At 52.2% G+C, this 24,040-nt stretch overlaps 2 protein-coding genes across 11 annotated transcripts in view; one reads left to right on the forward strand and one right to left on the reverse strand.

Annotated features, from left to right (window-relative positions):
• The window catches only part of LOC122368748 (serine/threonine-protein kinase/endoribonuclease IRE1-like), a 43,573-nt gene that overhangs the window by 16,581 nt on the left and 2,952 nt on the right, over nt 1-24,040 (forward strand). For all 4 annotated transcript variants that reach the window (XM_043342966.1, XM_043342968.1, XM_043342965.1 and 1 more), the window contains exons 6-18: nt 1,741-1,848; nt 2,167-2,243; nt 3,131-3,264; nt 3,758-3,978; nt 4,319-4,518; nt 4,899-5,063; nt 6,476-6,684; nt 7,156-7,272; nt 7,895-8,064; nt 8,543-8,733; nt 9,198-9,316; nt 9,631-9,772; nt 10,993-11,184. In XM_043342966.1, the coding sequence (XP_043198901.1) occupies nt 1,741-1,848; nt 2,167-2,243; nt 3,131-3,264; nt 3,758-3,978; nt 4,319-4,518; nt 4,899-5,063; nt 6,476-6,684; nt 7,156-7,272; nt 7,895-8,064; nt 8,543-8,733; nt 9,198-9,316; nt 9,631-9,772; nt 10,993-11,184 (2,045 nt within the window). The remainder of the gene's footprint in view (nt 1-1,740; nt 1,849-2,166; nt 2,244-3,130; nt 3,265-3,757; nt 3,979-4,318; nt 4,519-4,898; nt 5,064-6,475; nt 6,685-7,155; nt 7,273-7,894; nt 8,065-8,542; nt 8,734-9,197; nt 9,317-9,630; nt 9,773-10,992; nt 11,185-24,040) is intronic.
• LOC122368752 (transcriptional regulatory protein SIN3-like) lies at nt 12,974-23,402 on the reverse strand. 7 transcript variants are annotated; one of them, XM_043342972.1, is made up of 6 exons: nt 20,762-21,182; nt 15,860-16,095; nt 15,730-15,755; nt 15,099-15,340; nt 14,397-14,592; nt 12,974-14,198 (listed from the first exon to the last, which is right to left on the reverse strand). In XM_043342972.1, the coding sequence occupies exons 2-5, from the start codon at nt 15,897-15,899 to the stop codon at nt 14,577-14,579; spliced, it is 324 nt and encodes a 107-aa protein (XP_043198907.1). In that variant the 5' UTR covers nt 15,900-16,095; nt 20,762-21,182; the 3' UTR covers nt 12,974-14,198; nt 14,397-14,576. The 7 variants fall into 7 exon arrangements, 1 of the variants encoding a protein (XP_043198907.1); XR_006254286.1 differs by lacking the exon at nt 20,762-21,182 and adding an exon at nt 23,374-23,402 and having other exon boundaries at nt 15,730-16,095; XR_006254285.1 differs by lacking the exon at nt 20,762-21,182 and adding an exon at nt 21,327-21,399 and having other exon boundaries at nt 15,730-16,095.

A 24,040-nucleotide genomic window follows, 5' to 3' on the forward strand; every position in this document is an offset into this window, starting at 1 on the left:
TGGTGGTGGCCTGCTATTCCGTTAACGAGCTACCAATGCTGTTCTGGCTTTCGTAGAAAATAGGCATACAAAAATGGTTGGTTAAAAATTGGTTAAAATGGTCTTCTACCCTCGTGAATCTGCTCTAATTCTTCCCTTCCCTAAGTACCGCAAAATATAAGTATATAACATTGAATCCAACAATCTTGCACATCGAGTCTGCTAGGCCAGTTAAGAACTCCGCAGTGGCACACTGATCTCGCTCAAACCTCTCTCAACCGACGAAAACGGGGCACCTTCGGGTCGTGGTTAGCGTCAGAGAACAGGGAAATTGTCCAGGCTACCTCTGACAGCTAACTGACTGGCTGTGCACGCCTATGGTAAAAACTGCGGCGTGCACAGCCTGTGCACAGTTCGTGCACAGGTCGTGCACCGAGAGCGGACCACCGGGGGTCGCGGGGGGGGGGGGCAGAGTGCGGTGCACAGAGAGGTGTGGACTGGTCACGAGTTTGTTCACCCTGGTCAGGGAAAACAGGGGAGGTCAGGGAGGGAGGGGATTGTGACGGTGTTGTCCAATTCTGGACTGGATGACGGCAGAGTTCTATGTTCCGTTTGCTACCTGCCTATATGATCACGTCTAATTCTCTGGTTTTGTTGCCATGCTAGAAACACACTATCGCTCGGCAGTGGTAAGGCACAGTTAGCTTTACTAATTACAGCTTTAAAATTAAGGTGCTTACGGTAATGTCATGACTCATGAGCTTCTGTAAATGGGTGGGTGGGGTGAAGTGGGAGGGAGGGGGGGAGGGCAGACAAATGTACTAAAACCAGTTGGTGTTCCGTATATTTGACCATATGAAAAAACAATGCTTACCCGGCGCCGTTCCATGTTTTCGTGCATTGGGCGTTTAGCGAGCATGTCATACCCCGCTAAATCTTTTTCAGTTCCTAAGTCTGTAAGACAAGTGACGTGTATATTTCTCCGAAACGTGCATGCTGTAGAGCTAACTATATTAAAGCCAGCGCCACCTGGAGTGGCGATGATGAAAGCACGTGATAGTCATCATGTGATTCCATTTCACATCATAACCACATCCCTGCCCCGCTACCAGCACCACCCTGGCCTCCGTCGCCCCTCCCATTCTGTTCTCCCCACTCCCCCGACCCCACAGGTGTGCGCGGACCCCTCCCATCCGCAGAGTGAGCGGTTTAGGCCGGGATGTGGTGGTACCTCCCCCCTCCCCCCCCCCACACACACCGGCCACTTGTTGATGGTGTGGACGTGATGTTTTTGTGGTTGATTTTATCTGTATGTAACAACTTGGCTTTGGCTTATTAGGGTGTAATACACTGTACAGTATATGTTATGCGCTTTTTATGAGCGAGCGGCAGTGATGTGCACTGACAGATAACATGAATCTATGTCAGTTGATTTATCTGTATGCAACATGAATAACAAAATTCATATTATCTATGGCACTGATATAGGAAATGATTCGGATATTGTACGGGAGTATTTGTGGCTGTCGTCCCTTCTGATGAGATGCCTTTCAGCACTACCTGACTTGCTGTCCACGACGGTGATCTCTGACCACACGATAATACAGATACGCCCGTTATAATCTGACTTTTGACCCCGTCAGAGCCACATAATACACTGTCAATGAGCCGCCTGACCTGACCTCTGACCCCGTTTGACCCACAGAGTACACCTTGTCAATAACCCGTCTGACCTGACCTCTGACCCCGTTTGACCCACAGAGTACACCGTGTCCATGCACGACAGCAAGTCGAGCGGCCGCCGCTGGAACCTGACCTACACCCAGTTCTCGGCGCTCGAAATGCCGCCAGAACTCCGCGAAAAATACCGTGAGTTTTATCCGATAATTCGTTCAACAAAGTAAAGTGGTCAAACTACCGTGTAGTTCCTTGACACTGGTACTGAATTTGAGAGTGCCAGTGAAGTGTTATGAAATATCATAGTTTCATATCTAAGTAACTTTAAGGACTTCTTCGTAGTGCATCCGTTGTAAGAACTGTCTGTTGCAGAATGAACGAATGTTGCTCTCGCCTTTCTGTGTCTGTCTCTGCGCACGCTGGTATCCGTAAGGATGCGTCGATAAAGATGGACCCTTATACAGTATCGCAGCACTGAGCTAATGTCGCCCTCTTTTATTTATCCGACAGCGATGAATCATTTCACCACGACCTCCTCGGGCCGATTGATGGCCTTCAGTAGGGACACCGGCACACATCTCTGGCAGGTGAGAACGGGCTGTGTCGTGTGTGAGCTTGTAAGAGGGCTATGGGCGGCAATGCTTATATAGGGCTATGGGCGTCAATACGTATATAGAATAGGCAACCACCTCAGTCTGGTAGCTGAGGAAGGACTATGTATGAGAGAACAATGGGGCCCAGCAATGTGTAGTGATCTTCATCAGGGACACCGCGAAGCATCTCGAAGTGAAAAAGGGCTGAGAGAGATGACGAGCATAATGCATGAGTGTATCTGAGTGTTCAGCAACGCAGACGTCTTCAATAGAGAGAAGGAATATCGATTCATGCTATGAAGACATAATTGCTTAAAGCAAGGCATTTATATGTGCTAGAACTGAAGTGTTGCACTTAACAAACTTTTAACGACGGTTTCTATCATGACTGTTGAGCTGAATGGGGCGAATGGCCACTATGCACGCTCGGCGCCCTGTGGGCGTGTATTTCTATTGACGTACCATCGACCCGCGAGCTGCTGTGATTACAGGCCCGCGCTATTTCATTACGTATGCTATGCGTTGAACGTTTCGCTCCATTGCTGATTAAGTGCTGATTATTACAGTTTTGTGCTTGTTGTCTTGATAGAGAGGATGGTCATCACTTTTGATCCATTCTTCAGTCCATGCTATGATATAGATTAATGTTAGCAGATGCAAAGACAAATTTGTGTCGAGGAATGCATAAATATTGTGCACATGGTACTGGATCATTTGGTATTGGTAGCATTTTATTTGGCCATTTCGATCACGGTAATTCAAACTGTATCTGGTAATGAAATCCTATTTTTCCCCGCCGCTGAAAAAAAAAACACGTTCTCCCCCTGACACCGTAATGGACTCGTCCGTGACCCGTTCTCCCCACGTCTCTCCGCCGGCAGACCGACTTGGACTCGCCCGTGGTGGGGGTGTACGCCCTGGCGTTCGACGGCCTATACCTGGTCCCGCACACCACCGTGGCTACTGAGACGATGCGCGCGCTCACACACGATGTTGTGGAGGCTAGGGAGCTCGTGTAAGTTATAGTGGGGGAGAAAGAATTGGCCCTAGGTGTACCCCTTGCCCGTAGCTTGCCAGGAAGCTCGTGTAAGTTATAGTGAGGGAGGGAAAACTGGTCCGATGTGTACTCTAAGCCCTTAGCTTGCCATGGTGCTTGTGTAAGTCCTGCGGGAATTTGTTCGGGAAAACTGGAAATGATTGTGGCCATAGCCCGTGGCTGCGTCAGGGGTGACACGGTAGGTGGGTGGAGGGGTGTTGAGGACTCTTGATGACAGGTTTTATAAAAAACTCGATTTTTTCGACCGAGTTTCTCAACTTTCAATAGTCGCCACTAGTTTCAGCTGGCCTTACTTGCCGTTTTTCTTTTGTGTTTTACGGTTATGATACACACTCGCTAAAACGGACAGTCTCGTAGTCTATGTATGTCCTGAAGGACCCTAGTTTATCTCAGTCCTTACAAACCCTCTAAATCTCCAGCCATCACGAGCCCACATTTCCCCCATCTTCAGACCAACGCTGTACATCGGCGAGCACAAGCACGGACTGTACGCGCTGCCGTCATTGGTCGACTCGTCCACCGTGCACGTCATCACCAGCCAATCACGGCGGCCGCTGATCGACGGACCGCGCGAGCCCGGCCAATCAGCGGACGCCAACGGCGGCAGTAGCCAATCAGGGAGCTACTTTAAACTGCATGACGAAACGGAGACACCTAAACAGCTGCAGATCGGTGAGCGATAACTGTTTTGTTTGTGAATTGTTTGCTGTTCCCATTTCCGCTCTCTTTTGCTGTCAAGGTTACTGTTAAGTTTAATACCAAAACGATTTTGTTTTACCTATGCGTCTTGGCACTCGTTTGCGCCTAAAAAGGAAATATTGGCATATAGCATACAATCGTATCGTGTCATGAAACCTTCAATTCACCCTGTTCCCCTCCTCTTCAAATGATAGGTATTTACCTTCCTCAGGTTTTCCAAAAGTTTTACGGGAACTTTCCACTCTAGTCATCTCTCATTCACTTTCCTGTTCCGTTTTTTCCCATGCTTCACACTGCCTCCCCTCCCCGCCAGGTTTCTATGACGTGCCGAACGTGAGTCGCTCGGAGCAGCTGACCCCTCTGAACCCCGGCCCGGGGGAGCGTAGCCGGCCCGGCGCGGAGAGCCCGAGTCAGGGCGCCCGACCCAACACCTACCTACCGCACGCCTGGACCGAGGCGGCCACACAGACGGAGCCGCAGCCGGCCAGGGGGTGGCGCTGGCTCTGGACGCAGGTGAGGGGTGGAGGGGGCTGTGGATTTGGGATTCGACTGGTTTGAAGATGTGATGTTTGTCAGCCGTCAGGGGGCTTCACATTGTGTCGTTGGGTGAATCGAAAATGGTAAGAGACTTCTATTGGGACCGTGATGTAGAGCTGGCTAGGCCACCTTTGGAAAGGATGGGCTGATGCTGATATGCGTGTCGACTCATTGCTAGGAGTGAAGTAAATTGACTGCTTGCTGTATTATGCAGTGTTGCAAATACGGATAATCAGAAAACCGTCCCTCACTAGTCTTCCGCTCCAAACACTCACATATTATCTTAGCTTTCACAATCATCTCAGTCATCTCGCACTAAACCCATTAACTACCCCACCCCACCCCGCTCTCTCCAGGTGCGCACGCTGAACACGACGTTCCTACTCTCACCACCCGAGTGGGCCTCTCTGCTGGACGACACTCTCTCGTCTTCCTCCGCCGGCGGAGGAGCGGAACGGGCCTGGTTTGTGGTGGCCGTCCTGGCGCTGGCCGCACTACTGGTTACGCTGCTGAGATGGAAGGTAGGATCAGGCATCGGTAGGATTGTGATTGCAGGATTGCAAAATCCTGATTGCATTCCTTTTTGGTGGACTGCACCCGGATTTGAAATCCATTCCAAAAAACAGGATTTGATTGCGGATTGGATTGCATCATACTTCCATTTTTTGCAATCCAATCCGGATTGTGTTTGATTAGTGCTTTGAAATGGTTTGTTGCGATTGAAAATTATTGGATCGGCTTCATCGGCTTAATGTACTTTGCTATCAAGGGCTTTACATCTAAACTTGAAATAATTTAAACGCTTTTAATTTAAACGCTCAAAATAATATACGCTGATGAACTACATAGGAAGGGCAAAGTTACGTATTTGAGGGCGAGTTTCAAAAATATAAAACACTGGTTGGGTAGAGGTTTCAATGTGGGGGTGTTTGAGGCAAAAAATATTTCCCATAAAATACCTGTGCCTTAGATAGGAATTACTCGCAAGACTAGGTACTAGAAATGGGTGATTTGGGGATGGAGGCACGGCCCTATGCCCCCCTCCCTCCCCCAGATCCACTAGTGCACATAATAATACAACAGGATTGCAGAAAAGGATTGCGGATTTGATCTCAATCCAAGTGAAAAAGGGGATTGCGGGTAGGAATGCAATCCACTTCGGCACTAGGAATGTGGATTGGGAATGCAATCCTTTCAAAAAGGATTTTACCAATGCCTGGGTAGGATGGGGGATGGGAAGGAATGGGGAGGTAGGAGTCTTCAGGCTTGTTCAGAGGCCAGTTTCACCAATAAAAAACAGACGGCTGCGATTATTTTTTGACAAAACGATAGTCTATAAATCCTATTTACCGGTGGAAAAAGTAATTGCTGACCAAATAATATAGCACTTGAAAGCTGCGTTATTACATTTTTCAAGTCAGCGATTAGTATGTTTAGGAGTAAATGATATTTTGAGACTATCGTTTTGTCAAAAAATAATCGCAGTCGTCTGTTTTTTTATTGGCGAAACTGGCCTCTGGTCAAAGGAGGAGAATCATGGCTCTGGGCATAGACCACTATATAGTGGTATATAGTGGTCTATGCTCTGGGGTATTTCGTGTAGTAACTGATGAAGCACGCGAGGCAGCAGGGAACTTGACGTTTTTGTAGTTTGTATAAAATATGTATGTGGGCGACAGAATGCTATCAAAATATTTTATTTTCCGTATTTTTTTCTCCTCTATATTGTACGGACAAGGTTCGGGGGTATGTTTTATCGATTTACGTCTCTTTGATTTTATCGATGCGTTGTGGTTCAAGCATCATGCCTTTTCTGGGCTGTGGAATGTCAACCGACTCCATTGTCAATCAGCAAGCAAATACCGCAAGTTCACAATGTCTCGCCTCTCTGCTTACCCCCCTCTCTCTCTCTCATTCCCCCTCCCTCTTTCAGGACCAGACGCGCACTCCGCCCTCCTGGCCGTCCGGGCCCGGCTCTGGCTCCGCCCTCGGCTCACGAGGCAGCAGTGGCTCGCGCAGCTCACAGCGCCAGGCCACAGCCGAGTGCGAACAGCTGGACGGCGGAGTGGTGCGAGTGGGGAAGATCAGCTTTGACTCGGAGGAGTGCATCGGAAAAGGCTGCGAGGGCACATTTGTGTACAAGTGAGTGATACGAGAGGGACGGGGTTGGTGATGGTGATGGATTTGAGCGTAGGGAGAAGGCGAGGAATTATGAAGTATTAAAGTAGTGACTGGAAGGGAAGGATTGGGTCTTTGGAAGTCGGAATGTGTGCTGGATGGAAATGATATGATTTGATTTCTGACTTTTTGCTTTTCAACTTCTGAAGTGTGCACAGTACCATGACGGTATACTAAAAAAAGCCGATGAGTTATAATTATTGTGATTTCCACTGTTGGTTTGACGGGCGCGACGTAGTAGCTTTGTGTATCTGTTCCTGTACAGCTCCACCCCACCTCCACCTGGACCCATATGTCCAACCTGACCCTGTTCCTAACCTGACCCACAGGGACTTTCGGCGTGCCCCGTTCTACCATCTTACCCCTACCGAAAGCCTTATTCTCAACCTGCCCCTGACCTGACCTGACCCTAACCTGACCTGACCTGACCCTCAGGGGCTGGTTTGACGGTCGGGACGTGGCCGTAAAGCGTCTCCTGCCCGACTGTTTCACGTTTGCCGACCGCGAGGTGGCGCTTCTGAGGGAGTCTGACCAGCACCCGAACGTCATAAGGTAGGTGATGTCCAAGATTCTTACAGTGATGTCGACACGTTTTTTTACCCACATCTGTTCTCTCGTGAATTTCCGGGAGGCAGGAAAGATCGCTTTTGAAAAGTGTCCAATCGTCCGATCCTGATCAAAATTGTGTGTTCGTAAGCTTGTTCTGGCATTGCTTGATCTGTCAAGACAGAAAAACTTGAGAAAAATTGAGTGAGTAGTGACTGTACCTTTTTTGAAAGTTTCTAACCAACTTGTCGGAAATTCACGGGAGAACAGATGTGTTATAAAAAACGTGTCGATGTGACGGATGTGATGTGAGTGATGGTAGTGACTAGTGACAGAGGAACGTCATAAGGTAGGTGATGTGATGGATGTGATGTGGGTGATGAAAAGTGATCGTCATATCTTGGGTGATGACACTGCGACGGCAATAATGTTAGATGAATGTCATGTGAGAATTGAACGGCGGTCGGAGTGATGCTGATGCCAGGGCATTGGGAAGTAAAGTTTCTGATAGCAGTAACTTTGATCATGACTCATCTCAAATTCTTTTTTTCCGGGACAGCCATTTCTGAATGGAGCAGGGCCGTCAGTAAGCTACCATCTCTCACCCTCCCCGTTTTCCCTCGGACAGGTATTTTTGTATGGAGCAGGACCGCCAGTTCCGCTACATCGCTCTGGAGCTGTGCATTGCCAACGTGCAGGACTACGTGCTGGGTCGCTACGGCGGTCCCGAGATCTCCGGGATCGAGGTGCTCAAACAGGCCACTGCTGGCCTCAAACATCTGCATCATCTCAATATAGGTCAGTGGGAGGATGAATGAGATTTAACGCTGGAATGGAGGAAAGTGGGGGTGAAATGTGATGATAGAAGTAATAGAAAGTGTTAATAAAGTGATGTTAACTGAATTGTAAGTTAATGTTTGATAGTAAACCCACATGACGTTTTGTCCTATTCTTCTTGTTTCACTGTGTGATTTTACTTGAGATCTGGCTCATTTATGTTTGATCTCACATAAAGCCTAAGTACCTTACTAAAGCAGTGACAACTCGCGTCGTCCTAGGACTCTGAGGAGGACACGATCTAGCGATCTGATCTAGGTAGATAATTCAGATGGATGGACATAATATTCTACATATTGTAGGATGTGTCCATATTCTACACTATGTATTCTACATATTGAAGAATGCATATTGTAGAAAATGGACATATTGTAGTTTTGTCATCAGTCCCTTCCGCTCTGACATTCTTCCTTCTCCCTCCCCCTCCCCCCTCCGTCAGTTCACCGCGACATAAAGCCGCACAACGTCCTGCTGGCTGCACGGAGCAGCGGCGGCGCCGTGGCCATGATCTCAGACTTTGGTCTGTGCAAGAAACTGTCCCGCGGACGGGCGTCGTTCTCTCGACGATCAGGCGTGGCAGGCACCGAGGGATGGATCGCTCCGGAGATGGCCGATGGAGAGGGTAGAGCGGTGAGTGGGAGAGAAAGAGAGGGAGAGAGAGAGAGGGGGGAGGGCAGGAAGAGGAAGGGAGAAAGGAGAGGAGAGAGGATATAGTAAAAATAATGAGAGAAAGTCGAACTAGGTAACAGAAAGTAAGGGTGGGAAAGTAATGGAAGCTCCTGATGATGATTTGTATGTTTTATTAATTGTCAGTGGTCATAACAATGATAAGATTCAGCTGATGCAATATTTCGGACTTCGGTATTTTTAAAATGAATTGTCTAGATAAATCGAAGCTAGAGAATCGTCTTCTAAGTCTGGTTGAATGTGAATTTAAAGAAGGAGTTTCAAATTCATTAACCTGGTGGAGCTTTACAGCGGGCCGATTAACGCTGCTTATTATATACAAATTGGTTCCTAGCTTCAAAACCCCGTCTCCTATCTCCAACCTCCTCTGACGTGGCTGTGTTCCGTGCTCCGCTGTGCTCCCGCAGACGTGCGCGGTGGACGTGTTCTCGCTGGGCTGTGTGTTCTACTATGTGCTCAGCGGAGGACACCATCCGTTCGGCGAGTCTTTCCGCCGACAGTACAACATCCTCAGCGGCGAGTTCTGGTCAGTTTCTCTGCAGTTTCCAGTCACTCCGCTACAGATTCAGTGTAAAAGTTTCCGGTGTCTGAACCGTCCTGAACAATAGCGTAGCGCTCTGAAACATTCAACCTTGAGTTAGATTCATTCTGATCTTTCTTCCATGATTCCATCGAGGTAAAAGCCAATGAAATTTCAATGGGATGTAAATAGCATAACTTTATTGGATCCAAAACATTTTCAAACGACTTCCCATGCCAGCTGAAACGCAATGTTTGTTTCTATTCGTCCCTCAATGGCTCCCAGACGTAGTTCGTACTGACCCCTCTCTCCCCTTCAAGTCTCTCGGCTGTGGACGACATTACGGCAACATCTCTGATACGCCGGATGGTCTCCGCCGAGCCGGACCAGCGGCCCACGGTGGCTGCAGTGCTGTCCCACCCGACCTTCTGGTCGCCGCAGGGCGTGCTGCACTTCTTCCAGGTCAGAGCGGCCGGTCTGGGAAAGGGGGATGGGACCAGGTATCTTGGATGGAACTGTCCAAGTGTAAGGGAGCGGTAGGGATGGAGGGGGCAAGCCTGTATTCCATGCTAGACGAATAGGAGTGGGGTGTTGAGGCCAGCGTGGCTGAGTGACGGTTGTGTCGCACAGAAGCGTTATTACGGAGCGAGCGAAGCGAGCGGAGTCTTTCCTTAGATTAACGGAAATTTCTGAGTATGAGCGGCCGGCCGGCCGTGGTCACGCTTTTGCGAGGCTTATATCTCAGCAACCACTTGACCGATTTACACGCGGTAATTTTTGTAGGGTAGCTTCATTCCTTCTACCAAGTATTGGATTATTCCTGATGCATGTGGGTGACCCCTTATGCACGTGCCACGTGCAAAACGAAGAGGTGTCCGTTTTGTAATTGTTGCAATATCTCGGTAACTACTTGGCCGATTGCGCTGAAAGTTGGCATGTAGGTAGGCACCCACTAGGCACTACATATCCATGTGCCAGAGTTGGGGTGCTGCTGCGCGTGCGCACGTGCAGGGGTCGTTTCCAGATCTCGAGAACGGCTCGACCGATTGCGCTCAAATTTGGTACACAGTTAGGGACCGGTTAGTAGGGTGCCGTGCACAAGTCAGTTGGGACCCATTTTGCACGTGCGCACGTGCAGGGTGCCGCTTCCAGATCTCGAGAACGGCTGGGCCGATTGTGCCCAAATTTGGCACGTCGCTAGAGGCCGGTTAGTAGGGTGCCGTGCACAAGTTAGTTGGAGGTACCCCCTCGCAATTTCGCACGTGCAAGGCCCACCCTCTCGCTCGCTCCGTTAGTCGCCCCAAAAGGCGTTATACTGGTTCAATGAGTTTGCGTTCCAGGCCATGTATGATGTAGCAGATCGACGTGGCATATCTGCCAGCATCCTTCTCCAAACTTTCTCCGTATGCAACCTTTTGTCCATATTTGTAACTACCAGTCGTGTCAGACCGTATCGGACCTGTAATTACTGTAAATATCCGTTGACTGTTGTCTGTTTCCCCAGGACGTGTCGGACCGTATCGGACCTGTAATTACTGTAAATATCCGTTGACTGTTCTCCGTTTCCCCAGGACGTGTCGGACCTGTAATTACTGTAAATATCCGTTGACTGTTCTCCGTTTCCCCAGGACGTGTCGGACCTGTAATTACTGTACTCCGTTGACTGTTGTCTGTTTCCCCAGGACGTGTCGGACCGTATCGAGAAGGAGCTGCCGGACGCCGAGCTGGTCCGCCGGCTAGAGCGGCGAGGCTGGGAGGTGACAGGCGGCAACTGGCGAGAGAGGATAGACTCGTTTATACTGGACGACCTCGGCAAGTTCCGCTCGTACCGGCCCTCCAGTGTGAGGGACCTGCTGAGAGCGCTGAGGAATAAGGTGAGGATAGGTCGGTGTGGTGACGTGACACTCTATTGTACATGCAAAATGTATTGTATTCGTCCGCGACTATTACAACGTACTTCGTTCTGGTGGTATAAAGTAACATATTTCCCATTTGTTCCACTCTCACCATGGTAGAACGCCCTCATAACCGCCCACAGCACTAGCAATGTCTGGGTTAATGACACTGCTATAATTGGCTCTGCTATAGTGTCCGAGCTACTGCCGCACGGTGTTTGTGACACCGACTGTACATCTCTGTGATGACCTCCTTAGTGTGTAGATGAGTTAGGTGGGCCGGATCTTCATCTCTGATTTCTTCAGTGATTGCTCGTCCCTCCATGTCCACCACCATATTCCAGTGCCGTCCCATTCACCGCCGTCCCGGTACCGTCCGTTCAGGACGTTTATATACTTAGCTTCAAATTCAGATTCAGATTGCAGATTCATATTCGATGGAAAAAATGATAAAAACGGACCCCTTAGAATCTCACCAAATTTACACCAGCCACTCAGCATGACCTGGTCATCACAGAATAAAATTATCTAAGCTCGGCAAGCCCTGGGGGCTGAGATATCAGGGGTCAAAGTTCAAGGTCATTGAGGGCGGACCCCTCAGAATTACCTCAAAATTTGCACACAGATGCAAATTGACATGCTGAGCACGATGGGCATAAAATCTAAGCCCGGCAAGCCCTGACCTAGAAGTTAGGTCAGGTCAAAGGTTGCAGCCACGTGGAGGTCACGTGACCCATTTTAAAGCGGACCCCTCAGATTTTGATGAATTTTTGTGAGCTGATACATCTAGACACCCTCATTAATATCCTAAATTATCTAAGTTCGGCAAGCTCTGGGGGCTGAGATATGAGGGGTCAAAGGTCAAGGTCATTTGAGAGCGGACCCCTTCAATTTTTGTTAAAACGTAAATCACCCCTCAACTTTGCCTTCTAAATTTAATGGTAAAAATTTCTAAGCTCGGCAAGCCTTAGAAAAGCCAGAATGAGTATTTAGAAAACGAGCATTTGTATTCCAATATGGCTGACAGGTAGGTATTGTGGCGCATCAATGACATAATTGACGCGTAAAATGTAAGCAAACTGCATGCTTCCAAATGAAGCAATTCCTTTACAAATCGATCGATTTTACTATTTCCTTCATAGATAGTGGCCGTTTTATGTTTTTTGATGGATTACGAGTCTACGACCTGAACCTCATACCTATCTTCATAACGGGCCAGTGACCCCTGATATAAGCCCTTGGTGGATGAATGACCTGAAACCTTTTCTAGTACCTACAGGTCACACACATTCGACCTATTCCCGAAGATCGCTAACCATAGGTGTCACTTCAACTTGAGCTCTCACATCTCCTAACTCGGATCTGACCTGAACTGAGATGAATGACGCGTCACGGGCCTCTGACCTCCGTCATGTGGGTCATTGACCTTTGACGTACCCAGAAAGGAACCACTTACCTGACATGTTAAAAGGACCAGTGACCTCTGATTTGTCTGAACTCTCGCCCGTGTGCGGTGTGCGGGTGAAGGTGCCGGAGGTACGTTGGAACCCCGCACGCCGCCGTTCGGGCCCCTGATGGGAGTTAGAGCTTCGCGGAAAAAACGAGTGTATTGCGAGCGTTACGAGTTATCTTAGGATAACCAGTTTTAGTCCTGGGTCAGTGACCTCAGTTGACCTCGTATGACCTGCACACCAATATGACCTGCTTTCACATACGTCACAGACATTTTTCCATAAAGATGACTCAGTCGTTTTCATCTCATTGTCACTTTGTAGGTCGCACCATTTATTGATGAACCAAGTTAGATAACCCAACGACTTCACGTGAGGATACATAGTAACATGTCACAATCGGCATTAAGCAGCCTCGCCTCGGCAAACACTGACGAATAGAAAACACTCCCCAGTCCCCACGCCTCCGCCAGTGATAATAAAGCCTACAAAACGTTAACTGGTCAACTCCGAGCAGTCGCGCAGCACTAGTCAATCAATGAGTACATTGCGACGCCGTCAACATGGGCGGGTCCCGTGGTGGACAGTGTCAAGTCGTGCTTAGCTACGATACGTAACATAAGATACGGCCGCGCCCGTACAGATCACCCGCGCCGTACGGCCCCAAACACGACCAAACACTGGCGGCGGTACACGGGCTCGCTCGGACCGCTCCAGTCGCTGCTGGGTGACTGAGGTCAATTCAAGCTGAGCTCAGCACATCACTCAGAGATCCTACCTGAGCGTCCGGCGGCGACGGCGAGGTGCCGTCTCACCGGGCTGGCCAGCAGACTGAGGCAGCTGGCGCACGGCAGCGTACCGTGCTCATATTGCGCCGGCACCACGCCGATGGCACCTCGCAACACGAGCTGAACAGCTCCGTCCGGTACTCGAGCACCTTGCGGCTGTCGCGGTAGCGTTTGAACACATTAAGTGGGTTCATGTCCTCTGTTGTTGTTGTTGTTGTTGTTGTTTCCCTCCAGCCCTAGGGCGTATCCTGCCGGCTCTGGAGGGGGACGAAGGCGGCACCCAGGGCCGCTACTGCGTCGATGCTGCGCAGGTCCTCGTGGGTCGGGTGTATAGTTCCGAACACTCGGAACCGGCAGTTGCACCAGGGCGGGACACCGCATCAGCGCGTGGGCCGAGGTGTCTGCTTCCTCACGACAGAGCCCACACCGGCAGTTGGCGATACCAGCCGTCGGGCCAGGCCGCTCTGGTCCTCGCACGCGCCAGCCTTGCCGCTGCTCTCTGGATCGTTCTGGTGTCCAGTGGTGTGTGTCTGAGTTCTGGTCCAGGGCGGAGGTCTCCTCCGCCAGGGTGTCTGCCCTCTCATTTCCAGGAAGGCCGCAATGCGAGGGGACCCACTGGAGGTGAATGGGTCGTCCCGCGGACGACGGCGGCTGGTTGTACGAGTGGTGCGCGGTGACGTGGTGGCCCCCGACGCCGGCCGCCGCCGCACAGCGTGCGACAGGATGTTGTTGCCTGTTGGTGCCATACCTACTCCTGTGGCAAGCAACAGAATCAGAGCGTCAGCAGGGGCGCATGTGATCAACAACGCTGGATATTCGCATATTATTTCAACAAAGAAAAAAAAAAACAGCACAGGAGAAGAATGAATAGCAACCATAGCAGCCCTTTCCCTGACGTCCACACGCATGTAGTTGGATTCACCCTATCTGAAGGGTCAGGCCGCCAGCTCACCTCGGTGGCCGCTGGTGACTCGGTTTGGGCGGCGCGCCGGGCGCCGTCGGCAGCGGCGGTGGCGGTGGCTGCTGCTGCTGGGGCTGCGGCGGCGGCGTCGGTACCACTGTGTCCGAGTAGGTCTGGAAGCCGCCAGTGGGCGTGTGCACCGCGCTGTGGTCACCTAGCCCGGCGCCATCATCAAGACGTGTAGGTACTGCCGGCGAGAGCATGCCAATCAGCGTCATGATGGTTGTATGAGCAGTGGCGAAACGAAGCTTAAGTAATGAACAATACGGGGTCAGTTAATCAGGCCATATGAAACTCAGCAGAACTAGAATTTGCATTTCCCTACAAGATACAAAAATAAAACAGCTTTAAAACATAATTTTCATCAAAAGTCACTACAAACAGGTACACAAAACTACCATTAAATCGAACATCTCAACAAAACTCAGTTTAGATGACTATATTGCGCTAAAAAATGACTACATTAGATTGACTATACAGAGAGAAACGGGAGTCAGACACTCGACAGGGGACAGCGGCGGCTGCAGGACAGGGAACGGCAGCGCTCGCCGCTTGGTCAAATTAAACGTGCTCAAAATTGCGTAAGGTGACGTTCGTTTTTGCAGACGATACAAATAGCAAATAAGTAAAGTTGAGAATATGTAAGAGCAAGAACAGCATAAGTATGACATAAGACAGCCAGCTTTAACTTACTTTTGCGCCTTGAACTCCTTCATTATATCGAGGAAGTCGTTGTGGACCTGTGGGTTGTTCTGGAACTTGGACTTGACCTGGTTCTGGTAGGAGAGCACGTCTTCCACCTTGAGTCGGTGGTAGCTGGGCTGAACAGCGCCGGCATCGGCGTCGGCGGCGGCGGCTTCCCGTCGCTGTCGGCACCCATCACCATGGCGGCTGCCGTCATATTCGGCTGGTGGGCGATCGGCCCGGTCGTCTGCCTGACAGGAGGTACGGTACATACGGGTCGGAAGCGGTTAGAGGAGAAGACAGCGTCAGGTAGGGCGGTTGGGAGGACGAGGGTCGCTCGAACAGTGCAGGATTCATGTTTCGGTTTTATCCGAATAAGCCATCGGTTCCACAATTTGGCCAAAAAAGCTGCAGACAGAATGCATGAATATCCAGACATTCACCGGATCAACCAGTTACATATCTGAGTCTGCTTCAACACTCAAGCAAAGCCGCATATCCCACAGCATTACGAAATAAGCATGAGTGTGGGATTGGGGCCCAGACCAACTAGGGACCACGTCCGATCCTTCAGTCTTGGGCGGGACTCTTTTCAGCGCGCTGACACTGTGAAGTAGCCGAGTCGGCCGCCGGGACTCACCTGGGGCGCAGAGGAGTGCGGCACCGGCCCAGCGGCGGTAGAGGCCGGTTCTTCGCTGGCGCCGGCAGAGTACTGCAACGAGCCACCGCCGCCTTCACTCTTCACCTAGAGGTTCTCGCCGTAGGCAGCGTGCACCGGATAGGCGCCGAGGCCCGCCGCCAGCGACCCATGCTGGTTCTACATGATGCCGTCTAAGGCGCCGTCAGCCGCGCCAGGCTCGGCTGGGCGGCCAGACTGGGCGACGAGAAGGGGCGGCTCGGCGGGAGAGCGGCGCACCGGCGGCACCACGCAAACCACGGCTGACGAACCGTCACTACTCTCCGGCGACTCCTGGCGCTTCATCACATTCTCGACACGGCACAGGAACTGCGGGCACGCGGACACGTACCGACCACACGTCAGCCGTCCGGCGCCGCCGCTCTACCGACCACGGACACTTGACAGGAGCTGACTGACAAGGAGCTCAGAGGGCAGGGCAGGGCAGGGCAGGGCAGGGCAGGGCAGGGCAGGGCAGGGCAGGGCAGGGCAGGGCAGGGCAGGGCAGGGCAGGGCAGGGCGGTGAGAGGCTGTGACATGAAGTGAGAGGCGGCGAGAGGCAGTGAGAGACAGTGAGAGGCGGTGAGAGGCAGTGAGAGGAAGTGAGAGGCAATGAGAGACAGTCAGTGAGCAGAGGCAGGCAGTCAGAAGCAGGGCAGGAGGCAGTGAGACGCAGTGAGAGGCGGTGAGAGGCGGTGAGAGGCAGTGAGCAAAGGAAGGCAGTCAGAGGCAGTGAGAGGCGGTGAGAGGCAGTCAATGAGCAGAGGCAGGCAGTCAGAGGCAGGGCAGGAGGAAGTGAGAGGCGGTGAGAGGCGGTGAGAGGCAGTGAGAGGCAGTGAGAGGCAGTAGAGGCGATGAGAGGCAGTCAGTGAGCAGAGGTAGGCAGTCAGACGCAGGGCAGAAGGCATTGAGAGGCAGTGACATGCAGTGAGAGGCAGTGAGAGGCGGTGAGAGGCAGTGAGAGGCGTCGAGAGGCGGCGAGAGGCGGTGAGAGGCAGTCAGTGAGCAGAGGCAGGCAGTCAGAGGCAAGGCAGGAGGTAGTGAGAGGCAGTGAGAGGTGGTGAGAGGCAGTGAGAGGCGGCGAGAGGTGGTGAGAGGCAGTGACATGCAGTGAGAGGCGGTGGGAGGCTGTGGCATGCAGTGAGAGGCGGCGAGAGGCAGTGAGAGGCGGTGAGAGGAAGTCAGTGCAGAGGCAGGCAGTCAGAGGCAGGGAAGGAGGCAGTGAGAAGAGGTGAGAGGCAGTGAGACGCGGGGAGAGGCAGAGAGAGGCGGCGAGAAGGGGTGAGAGGCAATGACATGCAGTCATGAGAGGCAGTGAGAGGAAGTTAGAGGCAATCAAAGGCAGTGAAATGCAGTGAGAGCCGAGAGGCAGTGAGAGGCAGTAAAGGCGGTGAGAGGCAGTCAGTGAGCAGAGGCAGGCAGTCAGAGGCAGGGCAGGAGGCAGTGAGAGGTAGTGACATGCAGTGAGAGGCGGTGAGAGGCGGTGAGAAGCGGTGAGAGGCGGTGAGAGGCAGTGAGCAAAGGAAGGCAGTCAGAGGCAGTGAGAGGCGGTGAGAGGCAGTCAGTGAGCAGAGGTAGGCAGTCAGAAGCAGGGCAGAAGGCATTGAGAGGCAGTGAGAGGCGGCGAGAGGCAGTGACATGCAGTGAGAGGCAGTGAGAGGCGGTGAGAGGCAGTGAGAAGCGTCGAGAGGCGGTGAGAGACGGCGAGAGGCGGTGAGAGGAAGTCAGTGAGCAGAGGCAGGCAGTCAGAGGCGGCGAGAGGCAGAGAAAGGCGGCGAGTGGCGGTGAGAGGCAATGACATGCAGTGAGAGGCAGTGAGAGGAAGTTAGAGGCAGTGAGAGGCGGTAAGAGGTAGTGAGAGGCAGTAGAGGCGATGAGAGGCAGTCAGTGAGCAGAGGCAGGCAGTCAGAGGCAGGGCAGGAGGCAGTGAGAGGCGATGAGAGGCAGTGCGAGGCGGTGAGAGGCAGTGAGAGGCGGTGGGAGGCGTTGAGAGGCAGTGAGAGGTGGTGAGAGGCAGTCCGTGAGCAGAGGAAGGCAGTGAGAGGCGGTAAGAGGCGGTGAGAGGCAGTGAGAGGCGGTAGAGGCGATGAGAGGTAGTCAGTGAGCACAGGTAGGCAGTCAGAGGCAGGGCAGGAGGCAGTGAGAGGCGGTGAGAGGCAGTGAGAGGCGGTTAGAGGCGGCAAGAGGTGGTGAGAGGCAGTGACATGCAGTGAGAGGCAGTGAGAGGCGGTGAGAGGCAGTGAGATGTAGTCAGCGAGCAAAGGAAGGCAGTCAGAAGCAGTGAGAGGCAGTAGAGGCGGTGAGAGGCAGTCAGTGAGCAGAGGCAGGCAGTCAGAGGCAAGGCAGGAGGTAGTGAGAGGCAGTGAGAGGTGGTGAGAGGCAGTGAGAGGAAGTGAGAGGCAATGAGAGACAGTCAGTGAGCAGAGGCAGGCAGTCAGAAGCAGGGCAGGAGGCAGTGAGACGCAGTGAGAGGCGGTGAGAGGAAGTCAGTGCAGAGGCAGGCAGTCAGAGGCAGGGAAGGAGGCAGTGAGAAGATGTGAGAGGCAGTGAGACGCGGGAAGAGGCAGAGAGGCGGCGAGAAGGGGTGAGAGGCAATGACATGCAGTGAGAGGCAGTGAGAGGAAGTTAGAGGCAGTGAGAGGCGGTGAGAGGCAGTGAGAGGAAGTGAGAGGCAATGAGAGACAGTCAGTGAGCAGAGGCAGGCCGTCAGAGGCAGGGCAGGAGGCAGTGAGACGCAGTGAGAGGCGGTGAGAGGCGGTGAGAGGCAGTGAGAAAAGGAAGGCAGTCAGAGGCAGTGAGAGGCGGTGAGAGGCAGTCAGTGAGCAGAGGCAGGCAGTCAGAGGCAGGACAGGAGGCAGTGAGAGGCGGTGAGAGGCAGTGAGAGGCGGTGAGAGGCAGTGAGAGGCAGTAGAGGCGATGAGAGGCAGTCAGTGAGCAGAGGTAGGCAGTCAAACGCAGGGCAGAAGGCATTGAGAGGCAGTGAGAGGCGGCGAGAGGCAGTGACATGCAGTGAGAGGCAGTGAGAGGCAGTGAGAGGCGTCGAGAGGCGGTGAGAGGCGGTGAGAGGAAGTCAGTGAGCAGAGGCAGGCAGTCAGAGGCAGTGAGAGGCGGCGAGAGGCAGAGAAAGGCGGCGGTGAGAGGCAATGACATGCAGTGAGAGGCAGTGAGAGGAAGTTAGAGGCAGTGAGAGGCGGTAAGAGGCAGTGAGAGGCAGTAGAGGCGATGAGAGGCAGTCAGTGAGCATAGGCAGTCAGTGAGCAGAGGCAGGCAGTCAGAGGCAGGGCAGGAGGCAGTGAGAGGCGATGAGAGGCAGTGAGAGGCGGTGAGAGGCAGTGAGAGGCGGTGAGAGGCGTTGAGAGGCAGTGAGAGGTGGTGAGAGGTAGTCCGTGAGCAGAGGAAGGCAGTGAGAGGCGGTGAGAGGCAGTGAGAGGCGGTAGAGGCGATGAGAGGCAGTCAGTGAGCAGAGGTAGGCAGTCAGAGGCAGGGCAGGAGGCAGTGAGAGGCGGTGAGAGGCAGTGAGAGGCGGTTAGAGGCGGCAAGAGGTGGTGAGAGGCAGTGACATGCAGTGAGAGGCAGTGAGAGGCGGTGAGAGGCAGGGAGAGGTAGTCAGCGAGCAAAGGAAGGCAGTCAGAAGCAGTGAGAGGCAGTAGAGGCGGTGAGAGGCAGTCAGTGAGCAGAGGCAGGCAGTCAGAGGCAAGGCAGGAGGTAGTGAGAGGCAGTGAGAGGTGGTGAGAGGCAGTGAGAGGTGGTGAGAGGCAGTGAGAGGCGGCGAGAGGTGGTGAGAGGCAGTGACATGCAGTGAGAGGCGGTGAGAGGCGGTGGGAGGCTGTGGCATGCAGTGAGAGGCGGCGAGAGGCAGTGAGAGGCGGTGAGAGGAAGTCAGTGCAGAGGCAGGCAGTCAGAGGCAGGGAAGGAGGCAGTGAGAAGAGGTGAGAGGCAGTGAGACGCGGGGAGAGGCAGAGAGAGGCGGCGAGAAGGGGTGAGAGGCAATGACATGCAGTCATGAGAGGCAGTGAGAGGAAGTTAGAGGCAATCAAAGGCAGTGAAATGCAGTGAGAGGCAGTGAGAGGCAGTAAAGGCGGTGAGAGGCAGTCAGTGAGCAGAGGCAGGCAGTCAGAGGCAGGGCAGGAGGCAGTGAGAGGCAGTGAGAGGCGGCGAGAGGTGGTGAGAGGTAGTGACATGCAGTGAGAGGCGGTGAGAGGCGGTGAGAAGCAGTGAGAGGCGGTGAGAGGCAGTCAGTGAGCAGAGGCAGGCAGTCAGAGGCAGGGCAGGAGGCAGTGAGAGGCGGTGAGAGGCGGCGAGAGGTGGTAGGAGGTAGTGACATGCAGTGAGAGGCAGTGAGAGGCGGTGAGAAGCAGTGAGAGGCAGTGAGAGGTGGTGAGTGGCGATGAGAGGCGGTGAGGGGCGGTGAGAGGCGGTGAGAGGAAGTCAGTGAGCAGAGGCAGGTAGTCAGAGGCAGGGAAGGAGGCAGTGAGAAGAGGTGAGAGGCGGCGAGAGGCGGTGAGAGGCAGTGACATGCAGTGAGAGGCAGTGAGAGGAAGTTAGAGGCAATGAGAGGCAGTGAGAGGCGGTGAGAGGCAGTGAGAGGCAGTAGAGGCAGTCAGTGAGCAGAGGCAGGCAGTCAGAGGCAGGGCAGGAGGAAGTGAGAGGCGGTGAGAGCCGGTGGGAGGCAGTGAGAGGCAGTGAGAGGCAGTCAGTGAGCAGAGGAAGGCAGGGGTTACATAACACCTGGAGTTACAGCATCCATATGAAAAACTCATACAAAAATTATGTGTGAATCAAGATTATTTGACAAAAGCTGCTCATCTTTATCAACTACCTACTTTGCGGGCTGGTACAGTTTGTTATATGTCACATCACCCTAGGCCCTCTTAAAGCTAGTTAGGTCAGGTGCGGTCGCAACATTTTCTGCGAGGCCATTCCAGATGACGATGAGAATACATTGGGTGGAGAAAGATTGTAGACGAACATCTGGTGTAGCATGTGGCACGCATACCTTGTGACAATAGCCTTGAGTACAGTTCCAAAATTGGATAGTCTGCACAAAGGAGCCTTCCTGCAACTGAATACAGAGGGGTGTTCGCGGGCATCATAAACTGCTGAGTTCACTGTGTGTGGTATGTACAGCAAGCTTAGGGGCAGGGGAAGGGTAACCGGTTCTGATATCACAGCTGCATGCCATGCGGTGGACGGCCTGTGGCCAGTCCCGACCGACCACAGCGGTTGCTGTGCGCGGTGACGGAAGAATGGCTTAGGGACGCAGTGGGCGGAGCTTAGAGCTTGTGTATGGTCCGACTGCACACAGGGCCCGTAAACAGCCCTCAGATAGGTCATAGGTATGCATAGGTTTCAAAAGTACCTATAATAATCAGCTAGCATAAAACTCATTCTAAGAATTGTGGCTGATAACCCTGATTCTGAAGCCACGCCCATTCCATGGATCACACACATCATATCACCTTCACCTTAACTTACACACCACGGCATGTTATATCAATATGTTATATGTATATACCTACACTCAGCCCAGGGCCCTATATACCCTTACCCAAGATTCTTACCCTTACCTACACCATGGAACCCATGGGTCTACACTACAAAATAAAATGAATATGGCGCGGTGCCTATTTACACGCGTCAATTATGTCATTGATGCGCCACAATACCTACCTGTCAGCCATATTGGAAAACAAATGCTCGTTTTTCTAAATACTCATTCTGGCTTTTCTAAGGCTTGCCGAGCTTAGAAATTTTTACCATTAAATTCAGAAGACAAAGTTGAGGGGTGATTTGAATTTTAACAAAAATTGAAGGGGTCCGCTCTCAAATGACCTTGACCTTTGACCCCTCATTATCTCAGCCCCCAGAGCTTGCCGAACTTAGATAATTTAGGATATTAATGAGGGTGTCTAGATGCATCAGCTTACAAAATTTCATCAAAATCTGAGGGGTCCGCTGTAAAAGGGTCACGTGACCTCCACGTGGATGCAAACTTTGACCTGACCTAACTTCTAGGTCAGGGCTTGCCGGGCTTAGATTTTATGTCCATCGTGCTCAGCAGGTCAACTTGCATCTGTGTGCAAATTTTGAGGTAATTCTGAGGGGTCCGCCCTCAATGACCTTGAACTTTGACCCCTGATATCTCAGCCCCCAGGGCTTGCCGAGCTTAGATAATTTTATTCTGTGATGACCAGGTCATGCTGAGTGGCTGGTGTAAATTTGGTGAGATTCTAAGGGGTCCGTTTTTATCATTTTTTCCATCGAATATGAATTTGGAATCTGAATTTGAATTTGAAGCTAAGTATATAAACGTCCGTTCAGGCTGCTCCACCCGCACCCGCCGTACCACCAGGCCCCCTGACGTTGCTGTGCACAGTGACGGTAAGACGAGCCGTCCTGGTCACGGTCACGGGTAGAGAACTTCTTATTGACGCTCCAGTACAGACTATTCCGGGCAGGTCCCGAGTAGTTGGAGACGCTCAGTTTGTAGCCGTCCTCCTCAGACGAGATACGGAACCCTTGGTATACAGCGTAGGCTCGACTGCCGTCGAACGCCTCAAGATCAACACGGAGCTCGTACTGTCGGTCTGATGACGTCAGCTGAAATAGGTGTTCTAGGCCCCACCAGAATTCCTGGGTTACATCACCAAATCCCTCCTTATACTCCTTCCATCCCAGGTAGAAATCCTGGCGGGGCTCGATGTTGTCTCTACGTTGAAACACCGTCCAGTTCCCTCCGGCAGTGTCCATATCACAGTAGGCCTCGACGGGTGGTTGTCTGATGTTACCACTGGGCCGAAGGAGGTAGACACCAGATGGAGAGTCGACAGGCAGGTCGCTGCAATCATGGCCAGGGTGAGGGATTAATTGTTTTACCGTAGCAGCAAGGTCGTCAATTATGGTCTTCTGTTGGAATGATGTGTCGTTGATTGCTCCGGATAGCTTTGCTTCCTGTTTGTCAATGCGGGAAATCAATGTATCGAGACGCGATGTATAGTTATCCATTTTGACTGAAGCCTCATCCTGCGTCGTTTTTTGTTCGTTGAGCTGGGTGTTGAGGTCGTTCAGTTGTGATTCCTGGCTGTCGAGCCTTGTAGCCAGTTGAGACGTCTGAGTGAGTTGATCTTGCTGTGTAACGATGCTATCCAGTTGCACTGTGACACTATTCACTGTGACTGCAGTCTCCTCTTGTTGTGTTTTTTGTTCATTGAGATGGGTGTTTAGCTCGCTCAGTTGAGATAGTTGACTGTCGAGCTGTGATTGCTGGCTGTCGAGTCTCGCAGTGATTCCACTCAGTTGACTGGACAGTTCTTCCATCTGCTCACCCAGTCGGTTCGTCAAAACGTGGGCAGTCAGCGTACTCATCCTGGAGTCGAGCAGAGTCAGTCTGTTGTCCAGCGACTCCACCAGTGACTCGAATCTTCTCACGATTGGTCGTAGCTCTCGCTGAACTGCTGTGTTGATGATGGTGAACACCTCGTCAGCAAGAGCGCTGGGCAGGGCGGCCGGCTGCTGCTGCTGCGCCGCGGACCGCCCGGCTAGGGCGGTCCAGACGACAAGTATCACCCCGATCACTGTGCTAGCCATGTTGGCTAGGAGGGGACCTACCTCCGTCGCCGGCTGCCGACCTCGGACTGACGGCTTGGAGCTGGCAGGACGTCTGCAGAGCTCGGTGGGGCTGACCTCTGTCAGAGGCGCCACATCCGGTCAGGCGGCCCGGTCCCGTGACCGACAGACCGAGCGATAAACATTTGCAGTGGCCTTTGAGCTCTCTGTTGCACTAGCTGCCCCTTCCGTTGTCTTATGCATGAACATCGTTGACATATAATACACAATAAAATATGAACACTCAATGAGTCATGGTAGCCGAGTGCATGCTTACTATCAGAGTTGAATGATGTCTTGGTTTAATTTGAGCATTAGGGTTGTCAAGCAACGAATTTTGGAAAAGTATACGCCACGGGCTCATGACTTGTGTGGTGAGGTACACTTTTCTGAGTCCAACAATGCCCTTTTTGAGAATATAAATGCAGGCAGTCCTTTCGTAAATCGTTATTGTAGAATCGTCGTAAAAATCGTTAGTCGCTTTTCGTTAAAACGTAAATCGCTAAGAAGTTAAACATTAGGAGAGAGGGAGAGAGAGAGAGAGAGAGAGAGAGAGAGAGAGAGAGAGAGAGAGAGAGAGAGAGAGAGAGAGAGAGAGAGAGAGAGAGAGAGAGAGAGAGTGATATGCTAATTATCTTATTAGCATTTCTCTCTTCGAGCTAATTAGCAT

Source organism: Amphibalanus amphitrite, unplaced genomic scaffold (genome assembly GCF_019059575.1).
Source record: "Amphibalanus amphitrite isolate SeventyFive unplaced genomic scaffold, NRLGWU_Aamphi_draft 000973F_arrow, whole genome shotgun sequence".
NCBI classification, from domain to species: Eukaryota; Metazoa; Arthropoda; class Thecostraca; order Balanomorpha; family Balanidae; genus Amphibalanus; species Amphibalanus amphitrite.